The sequence below is a fragment of the Tiliqua scincoides genome, chromosome 2, assembly GCF_035046505.1.
Source record: "Tiliqua scincoides isolate rTilSci1 chromosome 2, rTilSci1.hap2, whole genome shotgun sequence".
Taxonomy (NCBI): domain Eukaryota; kingdom Metazoa; phylum Chordata; class Lepidosauria; order Squamata; family Scincidae; genus Tiliqua; species Tiliqua scincoides.
Window position 1 is genome coordinate 100,522,053 of NC_089822.1, and position 13,312 is coordinate 100,535,364.

Genomic DNA, 13,312 nt, shown 5'->3' on the forward strand with positions numbered 1-13,312 from the left:
AAGCTTTTCAATTACATACTCATTTGTCAAATATTTTATTTGTACTTTAGCAAAAATTGTACAGGGGTGAGTGACCAGAAAGGTGTATGTGATTGTCTTAAGAAAAAATAGCGGTTTTCTAGGTTAACATACGCTTGGTATAGACGAGAGCCTCTCCACTTGCAATATATAGTCTTCACCTTTCACAGCTCAGCACTATCACCTGTGTAGAAAATGATGCAATGCCATGAATTCCAAAGGATTATGTTTTTATGCAAATGTACAGCAGGCAACTTGAATTTAAAAAAAGGCTTATTATGCATGTATAGTAAAATAGCATGCACCTCCATCCCTAAGCATGGTAGTAGATTAGGCACAACATTAACTTCAATAGTGCAGACTGTATGTTCTCTATAAGTCAAATGCTGCATAAAATAGTGCTATAGAATACTTTGTTAATTTAAACAATGGGAGGTGTGGAGTCCAGAATGGACTGCTGTCATTAGCCAGAATGGCTGTTAATGACATTGGGACAAATAGTGCTAAAACAAATCAGCAGAAAAGAAACCTGCATTATGGGAGGATTGAAGCTGTATTTACAAGGATAGGGCTTCTCAGCTTTACTTGGCATCTCTTGCAAGCAGCGCCAAACTCCAGGGAAGCCAATACTCTTGAATGCCTTCCAGCCCATGCTCCTGCCAGCTCTTTTTCTTTGTGTGATGTGTGGGGAAGCCCATGGTATCTTTTGCCAGGATTCTAGTCATCATGGCAGGTGGGAACTTTTCTTGCTTCCCTTCCTTCCTCTTGCTTTGAATTACTTGAGAATGGAAAAAGGCCATGACTCCAAACACAGGGCTGGGAGTCTTCTCTACCCTCTTGCTGGCTCTGTCTTGTGTCTGCTCAAGATCCTGTCCATTCATAAACCTTCTGAGATCAAGAACAATGTAAACCCTGACAAGAAAACTTTGAACTTGACAGTTGAAAGTATATTGAAATCATAATAAAAGTCAACCGACCAATCTTGTATATAGAGTCATATGGCTGTTTTCCTTTTCATATCCGTCTCAATACAGCATAGTTCTGAAGGTGCTTACCTCTTATTGTGGGTATTTCATGTAAAGAATTAACCACATTAATCCTTGCAGAGGCTGTAGCTTCTCCTTTAGAGTTCAGTGCATGACATTCGTACTCTCCAGCATCATCTTTACTCAAAGGGGATATCTATCAAAAGAAAACAATAGTTAACAAACTGTTTTTTGAGGTACATGTAACAATACATTTATCCAATATGGCTCCACTCGGAATGCTTTGAGATAGATAAACTGGTCCCAAACCCACTGAAAGCCCATTCTGAGATGATCAATTAGAAGCATGGTGATTTTTTTAACCCTAATAAGCAGTAAAACTTCAGATGCCAATGCATGGTTCTTGTTTTTCCAGTTCCCCTAGTGCAATCCTGCTTTTAATGCTTTGGGAGCGAAGTGTAAGGAGAAGCCCCAAACAAAAACAACTTCACAGTGCTTGAGAAGTGTATCCTATTTACATGTGTCTTTTCTAGAAACAAAGATAATGCAAACAAACTTCTGGAGACCATATATCTAGATGGAAAGCATTTGTTCTCATATGGCAAGGATCCTAAATATCTCATGTGGGAGTAGAAGAAACTGAGACTATGTCTTGCTAATTCCATCTGTCACAAAACCACTGCATGACACTGTGTATAGTTGTCCTCCCTCTCAGCAGCTTTTGAGGGCGACATGAGGGCTGCAGTACAAATGAGGTGGAAAAATCCTTGCTGTATGCATGGGATTCTTTGAGTCCAAACTACAATTGTAATAATAATAATAATAATAATAATACAGGTATTTATATACCGCCTTTCTTGGTCTTTATTCAAGACTTTATTCAAGGCGGTTTACATAGGCAGGCTGATTAAATCCCCGTAGGGATTTTTACAATTTGAAAGAATGTTCTATCTTTCAAGAATCACCAACATTTCAGATGTTTCTTTCTGATTTGGTTTCACATTCTGGCCTCCATCCTCCCATACTCAGAGCAGATGGAATAACTCAGCTCAGCTTGTCAGCTGCTTCAAGGTCGCACAGTGCCAGTGGCCTTGAACTGGCGACCTTCGGATGTTATCTTCAGGCAAATGGAAGCTCTACCCTCTAGACCAGACCTCCTGCCAATTGTAGTCTATCTTTCTACGTTCAACAACTTATAATGAGTGTAAAAACTGTACAATAGACATTGGTTTTTATAAATCCCCATGAAGCCAAATAAAATTCAATTGGCCATTTGAAAAGTCAACATGTATCCCTCCGCACCATTCCATGACAATGAAACTACTGCATCAGTCCCCAAAGGCCTGCCAGAGGTCCTCTGACTACGCAGTGGACTTGACCTGGTGAGCCTCTCTGTGAAAGTTGTTTAACCAGCAAAAGCACTGTGAGAACATGACAATGCTGATTGAAGAGCACAATCCTATACTGATATTCTGCTGCTGTGCCAGCAGAGGGTGTCTCAGAGTAAGCAGTGCCCACAACACTGCATCCCCAGCCACCAGCAGAGGTAAGTAAAGCACAGGGGCTCGGAGAGAACGGTGGGAGGATGGTTGGAGGCTGGGAGGGGACATTTCTCAATGGGGGAGGGCAGATCTGGTGCGGATCAGGCCTGGGAGGGGACAGTGGAACAGGCCTCCGCCATATCCTATCCTTCCGAACCCAAATGCCCTCCATGGGGCTGCTCAATACAGTAGTTGGTGCAGATTCGAGTAGCCTCACAGGGCAGGCTAAAGCATTACTTGGGGTAGGAGGAAAAATATCCCCTTACCCCAAGGAGACAGCCAGCCAGCTAGCTCTCAATTAGCGCTGGATACAGCGGAGGCCATGAGGCCCCATTGCACCAGCACTGGTTAGGATTGGGCTGTAAGGCTGCAATCTATACATTCAGTAAAGTGTAAGTCCCGTTAGATTACTTCTAAGTGGATGTACTTCTTAGATTACTTCTAAGGCATGCCAGTGTGAGGCACAGCAGTGCTCTAGGAACCAATTTTAATGGATAGGTCCTGTGTTTCTGGCTCTCTTAGTTAGGGTACTTTTTATTCAGAATAAGTATTTCATTAAGAAAATGGTGCTGCCAGATGATTAATCCTGTTCAGTGATGATGATTATCCATTACCCTTTTACGAAGGGGAAGGCAGCCGCCTGCAGCCCCAGTAGCACTTACCTTTTTGCATTGGACAACATATGGTAACATGATGAATTTGGATGATGTTTGTGTGCATTATTGGGGGGCGGAGAGAAAATATGTGGTGTCAACACAAGAGAAGGTGTCTTATGATGACCTTTGTTAGGTTTGAAAATTACAGAAGGAACAGGGAAACAATTTTCAAGGCATGCAGTTCCTTGCTTGGCCCACCTGCTCCAATAATAACAATAAAAAATTTGTATATACCACTTTTCAACAAAAAATCCACAAAGAGGTTTAAAGTGTAGGGAAAATTGATCAGAGCAGTGTTTCTCAACCAGTATGGGTACACCTGTGGTACTTGAGGTGGTGTCTGCTGGTACTCACGGGACCCCTGCCACTTGGCAGTGAGACCAGTAACATCACACAAACAGTGGTGGAGGCTTGGCTCAATGGGCAGAGCTCCAAAGCATGCTTTTCCATGCTAAAAAAAAGCCCTCCTGTCCACCCTGATCCTCTTACTGTTGTTGATTGCACTGCATCTGGCCTCCCAACCCAGAAGTAACTGGTGATGATATCATCACGTTACTTCCATACTTATATTGTGTTCCTTGTCAAAACAAAACAAAAAACCAACAGTGATTGTATGAATTCATTGGAGGGACAGAAAAGGAGATTGTAAATAACGTGAAATAAGTATGGTAAGTATGGTTTTCAGTTCCTTCCAGTGGTACTCTGAATAAGTGGACCATGTGAACTGGCACAGCAGAGGACAAATGTTGAGCAGCACTAGATGAAAGACTGTGGAACGTAACAGTTCACAGCTGCCATGATTACTAGTTTGAACCTGTTTCAAGTTGCTACAATGATGTTCTGTCACAGCACATTGCAGTTTTGCCTGGTGACGGGGAAGGCAGGAGGAGAGTGATTGGTCAGCGCTGAATAGTATAAATAGCCTGTCAGATGAAGTCCGACAGATCCTGTACCAAGGTATTGGCTCTCACCTAAGCGCTTAATAATCAAACTGCTCTCTCGTCAGATTCCAGTTTTTTTAATCTTTCACCAACAACAGACAAAAATCAGCAAACTAAATGGCTCCTCGTCCCAAAAGGGCTCACAATCTGAAAAGATCCAGAAGAAACACTTCCAAACAGCCACTGCAAAAGACACTGTGCTGAAGTCAAGTGTGACAATTACTCTTCCCCTGCTAAATGCAAGAGGGGACACCAATTGCAAAAGTGCCTTGGCCAGTTAGCAATTAACATTTTAGAATGTTCCTTCCAGCCTTGATGAAGGCAAACATGAATATTTGATCACTTACGTTTGAATGTTTTCACTCACTCCTTTGAGTTCCTGTATTAATCTCACAGGGTAAGCATTGATCACAAGAAAGGCAGTCACAGAGGCCTTGGACCAGAGGGAAAACTTGTATCAGGTTCAGCATTACCGCTGAACCTATAAGGCCTCTCCTTATATGGAACAGCTTCTATGAGAACTAACAGAAGGGCTCTATATAAGCAACCAGCTCCCTCCCATCAGGGCTCATTCTTGTGGCTATTGCTGCCCTTGCAATCTGGTTTTCACTGCTGCAAGGCCTTGCTGGTCCCAGGAAGATATTCCGCTGCCTGTTGAATCGAGCTCCCTATACAGAGACAGAGTGTTGTAGGAAAGGTGATGTTGGCTTTTAGATGGTAGCGCATGGGAAGATCATTTTACTTATCTTTTATATTTACTTTGGGAAACCTCAACTCCTTGCCTGCCCTATCCTTGGTCTCCTTTCTCTTACCCCAAATTGTTTTAAAGAAATGGTCAGCTATCGTTAATTATCCACAGGTGCCTGAGTCCATTTCTTCCTCCAGGAACACAGAGGCTGGGTAGGGTGACCAGATGTCCTCTTTTTCCAGGACACATCCTCCTTTTCAGCCTTGTGTCCTGGAAAAGAACTTAAAAGTCCTCCTTTTCCCTGTGAGCAGGCAGTGCACAGCCTTTGTGTAATTAATAAACAATGGGCGAAATCCTAACCAACTTTCCAGCATTGATATTGCTGTGCCAATGTAGCATGCACTGCATCTTGCAGTGGGGAGGCAATCAACAGGGCCTCCTCAAGGTAAGGACATGTTTGTTACCTTACCTTGGGGCTGCATCGCGGCTAAGTCAGTGTTGGAAAGTCAGTTAGGATTGCACCCTATATGTATTAAAGTTTTTTAAATTTAATAATAAGTAATATAGTGTTTAAATTAACCACATGAAATCAATATACGAGTGTTTTTAGCTTGTATTTTGTCATGTCCTACATTTTTTGGTTGTCCTACATTTGGGGTGCCTCTTGTGGTTATGGCATCTGGTCACCCTGAGGCTGGGTCACAGAGGTTCTGGGTATAGTTCTGTTGACATAATCCCTGTGGGGCTGGGCATTTTGTTAACATATGCTTGGCTAGTGGCACACTTGATTTTGTGTAGAAGAAAAGCGCAACTGGATCAGGCCAAAAGCCCATCTAGTCCAGCCTCCTGTATCTCACAGTGACCCACCTGACGCCTCAGGGAGCACACAAGACTACAGGAGACCTGTGTCCTGGTGCCCTCCCTTGCATCTGGCATTCCGAGGTAGCCTCAGATCAGGAGGCTGCATGTACCCATCACGGCTTGCATCCTGTGATGGACTTCCAGAATGAAGTTATTAAAGGAAACCTAAAGTGATCCTTTTATCTGTTTTCTGGTGTCACTGTATAGTTTTACATATAAAATGGTTGGCTTTGAGCCTGACTTATTCAAGTCTACTCAGAAGTAAATTCCATTATAGTCAGGCTTACTCCCAGGTAAGTGTGGATAGGACTTTGGGTGATTACTGGATCATCTATAAGTGAAACCCCACAGCCTACCTGCAATATGTGGACTAATAATGGCTTACCTTATTGTGATATATTAATTACAGTACTGAATGTGTGTGAAATAGTTATACACTAAGTACCACAGCTATTTTTTTATAGTTATTTTAAAAATTTCTATGCTAAGACCAACCACATTCTCCAGCAAGGCCAAACTAAAATTGAAATTTTGGCATAATTAATATGTCTGACAGAGTGCTTTGTGTTTCATGATCACTTTATCACTTATTCCCATTTCTCAATTACTATTTAAAAGGGGGGACGGGTGAGGAAGAGGCATCATAGCTCATGATGATTGTCCCCTGAAATTCACCATGTGCAGCTAAGATCTAAGGATATGTATGGCTAGTTGCATTCACGGGACATTGAGCCTGTTGGACAAAAACCGCAAGGCCATTTCAAAAGCTGTTTGGGATATGGTCGCCCACTCCAGAGCTCCAGAACAGTGAGTTGTTTGTGTGCTGTCATGGGAAATGGATCCTGAAACCCTTCAGTAAACGTTACTGTGGCCACTTTCAACAACACCGGATTTGTCAGGTTAGTGCTTGGTCCCCATCCAACAACACTGACTCAGCTGAATTTCTTCTAGAGAATTTTACGATAAACTTTACAACATTGAGGTAAATATTAATGTCTATTCTACAGGAAGGAGGTTTGCTCATCGATGGGACTTTCCAGATGGTCTTCAGAGAATGCTTCAGCCCTTCCTAACCATCTACTTGGCTGCTTTTCCTCAGAGCCACTCTCTCTCTCTCCCCCATATTCATTTCAAACTGCTTTTTTCCAAATTGCCATTCCACCATTCTTCTTTCCTAGAATGACTCTGCTTCTCTCATCCTTTTCCTGCTTCCTGGGTATGCAACATCAATGCTGTTCTCCACTGTCCCCTGGCACCACAGTGGACAATGCAGAACAAACTCGATTTCTTCACCCCAAAATCCATTTTCTCAACATGTGTGAAGGAGCAACGTTCATGGAATGCTGGATCGTCTGGACGGTCTTCGATTTGAGGCAGCCATTGAGGGAATCCCACTTTCCACTTCACTCCTGGAGTCTGCCACTCAGATGGTGCTCAGGAAGGGAAGGGCCAGGTCCCACCCCCTGCTGGCACCCTGGTGATGCATGTCTGCGTGTGGACCCCTCGCCCACTATGCACAATGGTTCCTAATGTTATTTACTTCTTCAAGAATTAGGTGTGTTGGAGGGGTTGGCTGGTAGACTCAGGGGAGGGGAATAATACATGTTTTGTGTAAGAATAAAGAGAATGGGCTATGTGGTTGTGAATACAGAGTAAGCTATTTCTTAAAAAATAAGCTTAGCACTGGTTCTGAACAGCAAGAATTAAGACACACATACACTGATGTTTTTCTTTACAGAATAAGGCATCAGGATCTGAGACGAGACTGCTTATCACACAGACCTGGTACAGACAGTCCTCCTCAGACTTCATGCCTTCATAGACTAGTTCCATGGCTAAAGTGTGAGCTTACAGTTCTATTCCTTCCTTCCTTCCTCTGGTTTTAGAAAGGCTCACAGCTCAATCTTTTGCTTCCTGGCACTCCAGGCTACAGTGGTGCCGAAATGGCCACCGCTGTATCCTGTGCGACCGGGGAAGCCTCTGGAGATCTCCTCGGGGAAGGCGAAATTCACCCCCTTATCCTATGTAAAGCCCCAGTCTCCACAGTGGGGCTACTCTGCACCTGCTAAATCACTGGTGCAGACTTGCAAAGCCCCGTGTTGGGCTTCTAAGTCCGACACGGAGCATAGGATCTGGTGGAGGCCTCCACTGGTCCCACCCCCTCCTAGGCCAGTTCCTCCCTCCATTCTGCCCTCCCTCTGCCCAGGAGTGCCTCCCCACACCCTCCCACCACTCTCCTCGTGCCACCTGGCGCTTACCTGGTCACTGGCAGCAGCCGGGCCTTCCTTCGCGGCACTGGCAGTGTGGCACAGGCCTCACCGCTGCGTGCCGCTTACTCAAACTGAGTAGCAAATGTGCTTTACAGAGGCCCATAAGATTGGGCCCTCCAAGCAGTTTACATAGACTAGTCATAAACCATCATTTTTTTCAAAGGGTTTTTTTTTTACAAGTACTGTTCTGTGAGACACAGAACCCTCAGTTCATCAGATGTTTCTATCCAAGTGCAACCCTCCTCCTGGCTGTGTTCTGCCTTTTCAAGCTTCACAGCAGCCACAGTTCTCCCTCACTCAGAGACATGATCTGGTGAGTCAGGTATCTGAAAATTTAGAAGCTTTTTTACTTACACTTGTCACTTCATATATGAGTTTTTTCAGCTTAGCCAGATGTCCTTTTAACATTGAAGAATATTTATTATATTATTTATACACTACCATTTTCAAAGACTTGAAGACTCGAGTCATGTAGAATCAAAGTGGTTTACATAGGCAGGCTGATCATAAACACAGCCTGACACTTCCAGACGGAAGGAAACTAAGGCAGCTGTTCTTAATTCCATCCCCTCCACTCTGCTCCATCCCCAGCTGTCCCGCTTCTTTCATGTAAGCCTCACTGTAGTCAATGGGGCTTACTCCCAGGAAAGTGTGGAGAGGATTGTCACCTTGCTGGGGTGTTTTGTTTCTGTAGGCTGGAGCAGGAGAGCCTGCACCATCTGGAGGAGGGATTGGGCAAACACTCCCAGGGTTTTTTAAAGCAATCCCCTCTGTTGCTGCCGCACCTGCCCCTGTGTGTGTGTGTGTGTGTGTGTGAGAGAGAGAGAGAGAGAGCTCCACCTTGCTGCACATGCTCTGGCTACAGAGGTCTTCCGCCCCCCCCCCAGCCTCTTTGCTGGCTCAGGGACAGAAGTGTGGCTACGGGGGTGGTGGTGGTGGTGCACTAAGTTTTGTAGAGAGCCTTCCTGCAGCGTGCAAGAGCTCCTCCCTCTCCCGTTGGGAGCCAATCGCCTCCTGCAGCTTGCAAGCAGCTCCTCCCCTCCCCTTTGCAGCCATGTGGGCAGGGGTGAGGCGAATGGAGAGGGAGGAGCCGCTTGCACTCTGCAGGAAGGCTCTCTGGGAAACTTAATGCACTGCCCCATCTGTAGCCACGCCCCTGCTCAGGAGCTCCAGGAGTCTTACTGTTCCTTCGCAAGGGGAACCTCTTCCAGGGCTCCAGGGCTATTTCCCTGTTTTGAGCCTTTTGGCAGTGTTTTGGGCTGCCAAAGGAGGCAAAGGTGTGTGCGACTTTCAGTTCCCCCCCACCCCATTCGCACAGAGACAAATCCGCAGATAAAAAATCCGTCGATAAATAGGCTGCACCTGTATATACTGTCCAATACGAGCAACAGCCATCCTGCATAAAGTATGGGAACTGATAGGACAATTCAGGCTTAGCATCTTGGCATCGCACCAAGGATACACGTGGACATCCAGTGAGCCCAGAAAGGTATGGCATCCCACCCCCATTGTGTGTCACTTCCATGTGCTGTAATTCTTCCCAACCAGGAACCAGGTCTGAAAACCGATTTCTTTCTTGAAGCATGCCACCGCTCTATCAAAACTGTACATAATTTCCATAGTTGATACTTACCAACACCCAACCGGTTACTTCGTGTTTCTCAGGACCACCACGAGTCTGGATGGCTAAATTGTCCCGGTCCCCTGGAAGAAGCTCCATCCTTTGGACCCCATATTGTCCCCTTGTGATCTGCCACATAAGGGGAAAAGGAAATACCAGTTCATTAGTAATTGCTTGGATTATCCCAGTACCTACCTACCAACCAGTTTGCTGGCTGAGTAGGACACAAGTTCCAAACAGTAAGGGTGCAGTCCTAACCCACTTTCTAGCACCGACATAAGGGCAATGTAACTCCGACATTAGGGTACAAACATTGCCTAACCTTGAGGAGGCTTCCGTGACTGCCCCCCCCAACTGCAGGATGCAGTACATGCCCCACTGGCACAGTTAAACCAGTGCTGGAAAGTTGGTTAGGATTGCGCTCCAAGTCTAATACACTGTGGGAAAACTTTATTAACACTGGCTTGGATCAAAAAAGCTGTGAACCTTGTTCCACGATCCCAAAGAAAGCTTTAGGCATGTTTTTCCTCAAAGAGCAGCCCCTGTCTCTGCAGCATGCCAAACCAGCTTTGAAACTGAAGAGAGTTTCAAAAGCAGCTTTTAGTATTGCTGGGGGGGGGGGGTGAGGTTGGTGCAGGTGTCAGTTGTTCAAGCAACATGCATGAACAGAAGCCTCTCTTTAGATCTGGACTATAGATTGGCTGTGGTCTTCCACGATGAAGGAAAATCTATCAAATGTTGTTTCAGTTGTCCCCAGGGATTCTAAGCAGGGAGAGATTGGCAGTGGGTTCAACTTGTATTCTTCCTTGTATTACTGTGCGGGTCGGGAAATGAGCAAACAGGAGATCCAGTGTTCAAATATCTCCAGAATCTTCCATGTCAATGGATACCTTCTCCCTGTAGCAAGGTCTCTGGAAAAAGAATGTGTGAACTTGCTTTCCTTCTTTCCACTCAGATAAGTACTCAATTGACTGCAGTTGCGTACCTGCCATAGACTTCTACGGGGCAAAAGCCCCAGGCGCCAGCCACTAGGATCCCGCGGAAACCTCTCTGAGGCTCCAGATGGGGGTGTAAACTGTGCTTCTGGTTTTCCAGAAGCACAGTTTATAGCGTCGGGGAGCTCAGAGAGGCTTTCCAGACATGGGCAGAGCTCGCGTGAGGCTCCGTGAGCCTCTGGTGATTAGGGAGGGGCAAATTTCTGCGTGGAGGGGTGGCGATAGCCCACGGGGGGGCCATCATGGAGCTTTGCCCTGGGTGTGGGGCTGTGGAGATCCACAGCTGATTGAGTGACACAACTCCAGAAGTCGGTGTGTCACTAGCACCTTCCAGAGCAAGTAAAATTGGAATTCTAATTAATTACAACTTTATAACTAGACGTATTTAGAGACCAAAAAGCTTGGAAGTATTGCATAATGATGTATAAAGGGGACTTTCCCCCACAAGAAAGAATGTAAATAGGGGTTAATGGACACTTTATATATGTCCATGCCCTGCACTGGACTTAAAGAGAAGTTTCTCCCTTAAGAAAACTATAGAATAAAAGGTAGGGGTTGGGACCGCAGAGAGTGGCATGTAATCCTGAACACATATAAAGCAGTACTTCCCCCTTATCCACTCGTAATACAGCCGAACACAACACATTTTGAAACTAGTAACATTTTTAATGACCCTTACCAAGAATTTTATATCAATAAAGCATTTTCCTATGAAGTCAATGACCTTAAGCATATGTTACTAATAATTCTAAATCATGGTTTGTTTTTTTTGTGGGGGGAGGGTAACAGTTTTCCCCAGGTGCATAAAAACCAAAAGTGAAGGGACCAAATGATCCTCCAATGGCATGGTGATCCACAACTTGGGGACTGTGGTTGAGAAGGCCCTGCTCAGCCAAACCTCTGACGATCAGGGAAAACCTTGAACGATGCATGAAAGTGGAACACAGATTTGTATAGGAGGAGACAGTCCCTCAGGTAACCTGGTCATCTGGTTGCATACAGAAGGGATAACTCCCACTCTTGTGCCTTTATCCTCTGTTCCTATGTGACTGCAGACTACGTAATAGCATCAGATTACTAGACTCCTTCCTAGTGTGTTTCAGTGCTTTCACAGTTTCATGGAGTGCTTGAGAGCTCACATTCCTTAATGCATTTGCCTCTCCCTACCAAGACCTAATATGGTAAAGTGGATCAGAGCCTCTTTCAGAAGGATAAACAGAAATGAAATGAGAATATGCCCCCCCCCCAAAAAAAAATGACAAGAAAAAAGGTGCAGGGACTCAAAAGTTTTCTTTTGCTCTGTGCACAAAACAATACAATGACTGATTAGTGGAGAATTTGCTTTTCTTTTGCAAGCTGTTGAGAGCCTCCTCTTCTAGTAATCTTAGTTCTGCTTGCAAAGCTTTGAGGGAGTGTTTGGCTTGGCACTGCATGTCTGTTTTTTTCCACTGCCTTGTTTTGTCATGTTTCACTTTAATCCACCCTCTGTGCATTTGGAGGGCCTCTATGATAAGCTTCTGCTGTGATTAATTGCACAAAAAGTATTTTTTCCAGCTGTTTAAACTCTCTTAATCCTTTTTTTGTTCTTCAGTACATAACAACTACCAATTGTTATTGTTGACACAATCCAGTAGGACAGTGGTTCCCAATCTTTTTAGCACTGGGACCCACTTTTTAAAACAACACTCTGTTGGGACCCACCTAGATTTATAAGGCTTTAAGAAAAAGGTTTCACTTTACTAGCCACTCAAGCCTCTGTTTTTATCCTTTTTATTACGAGGATGGGACGGGACATCTGCCTTCTGGAGCATTTGTTGAGCTCCACATGCATTGGATTGGGACCATTCCGGTGGCTTTGTATTCCCTTAGCCTGACCTTCGCTAAGAGCCAAGGCACGCTTGCTTACTAGTGAGCAAACACATACAAGTGACTCAGCTTCACTTTCCATAGTGCTCAATACATTTTCCTTGTCAGCTCTCAGCTTGTCAGTTTCAATTTCATGACCTACCAATAATCAGGTCATGACCAACTGGTGCATCCCAACCCACTGTTTGGGAAACATTGCACTAGAAAGTTCTACACAATAAGCCCCAGATAAAGACAGCTTGGCAGTACAATATTCTTGAGTGGATTCCATTCATTTCAATGGAGTTTGTGCAGGTGAATCTCCTGGTGGATAATTTTCAAAGTTACACCAAAGGTAACTGACCTTGTTCCAGGTGAGCACTGGAGTTGGAACACCAATGACCTCACAACTCAGGTAAACCTGGGCCCCCGTGACATTCCAAATGTCTTTAGGGGGTGTCACAATGGATGGTCCTAGAAACAAGAGAGAATTCTTTTAGAAGGCTGGGCAATATATACATTACGGGATAAAGTATCAAGTTCAGGGTTTGTTTTATTAACAAATAAATAATATACAAAATGGTTAAACTTCAGATACAGCGAGTCTAGTATCTTTAACCCATTTCTGCCCAGCCCACAGATGTACACATTGGATATCTGTTGCGTATATGCAACATTGGACAGAAATGGCTCAGGCTGCAATTCTACAGATATTTTCCTGGGAGTAAGCCTCATTGAACACAATTGGACTTATTTCTGAGTAGATATGAATAGGCTCGTGCTGTTAATTAAGCAAGTCCTGTGCAGCAGGAGATACAAAACCTCACTGAGACCCCTGGAACATTTACTGTGGCCCAAGCCAAAGAACCACACAGCTATTTCCACATGCC

General features: G+C 44.7%; 1 protein-coding gene across 1 annotated transcript in view; it reads right to left on the minus strand.

Annotated features, from left to right (window-relative positions):
* Nucleotides 1–19: 19 nt before the first annotated feature.
* Nucleotides 20–13,312, minus strand: part of IGFBP7 (insulin like growth factor binding protein 7) — a 36,514-nt gene continuing 23,221 nt past the window's right edge. Inside the window, exons 2-5 of the mRNA XM_066614102.1 lie at nucleotides 12,787–12,896; nucleotides 9,595–9,711; nucleotides 1,074–1,200; nucleotides 20–202 (exon numbers count right to left, since the gene is read on the minus strand). Coding sequence (XP_066470199.1) covers nucleotides 183–202; nucleotides 1,074–1,200; nucleotides 9,595–9,711; nucleotides 12,787–12,896 — 374 coding nt within the window. The 3' untranslated portion in view covers nucleotides 20–182. The remainder of the gene's footprint in view (nucleotides 203–1,073; nucleotides 1,201–9,594; nucleotides 9,712–12,786; nucleotides 12,897–13,312) is intronic.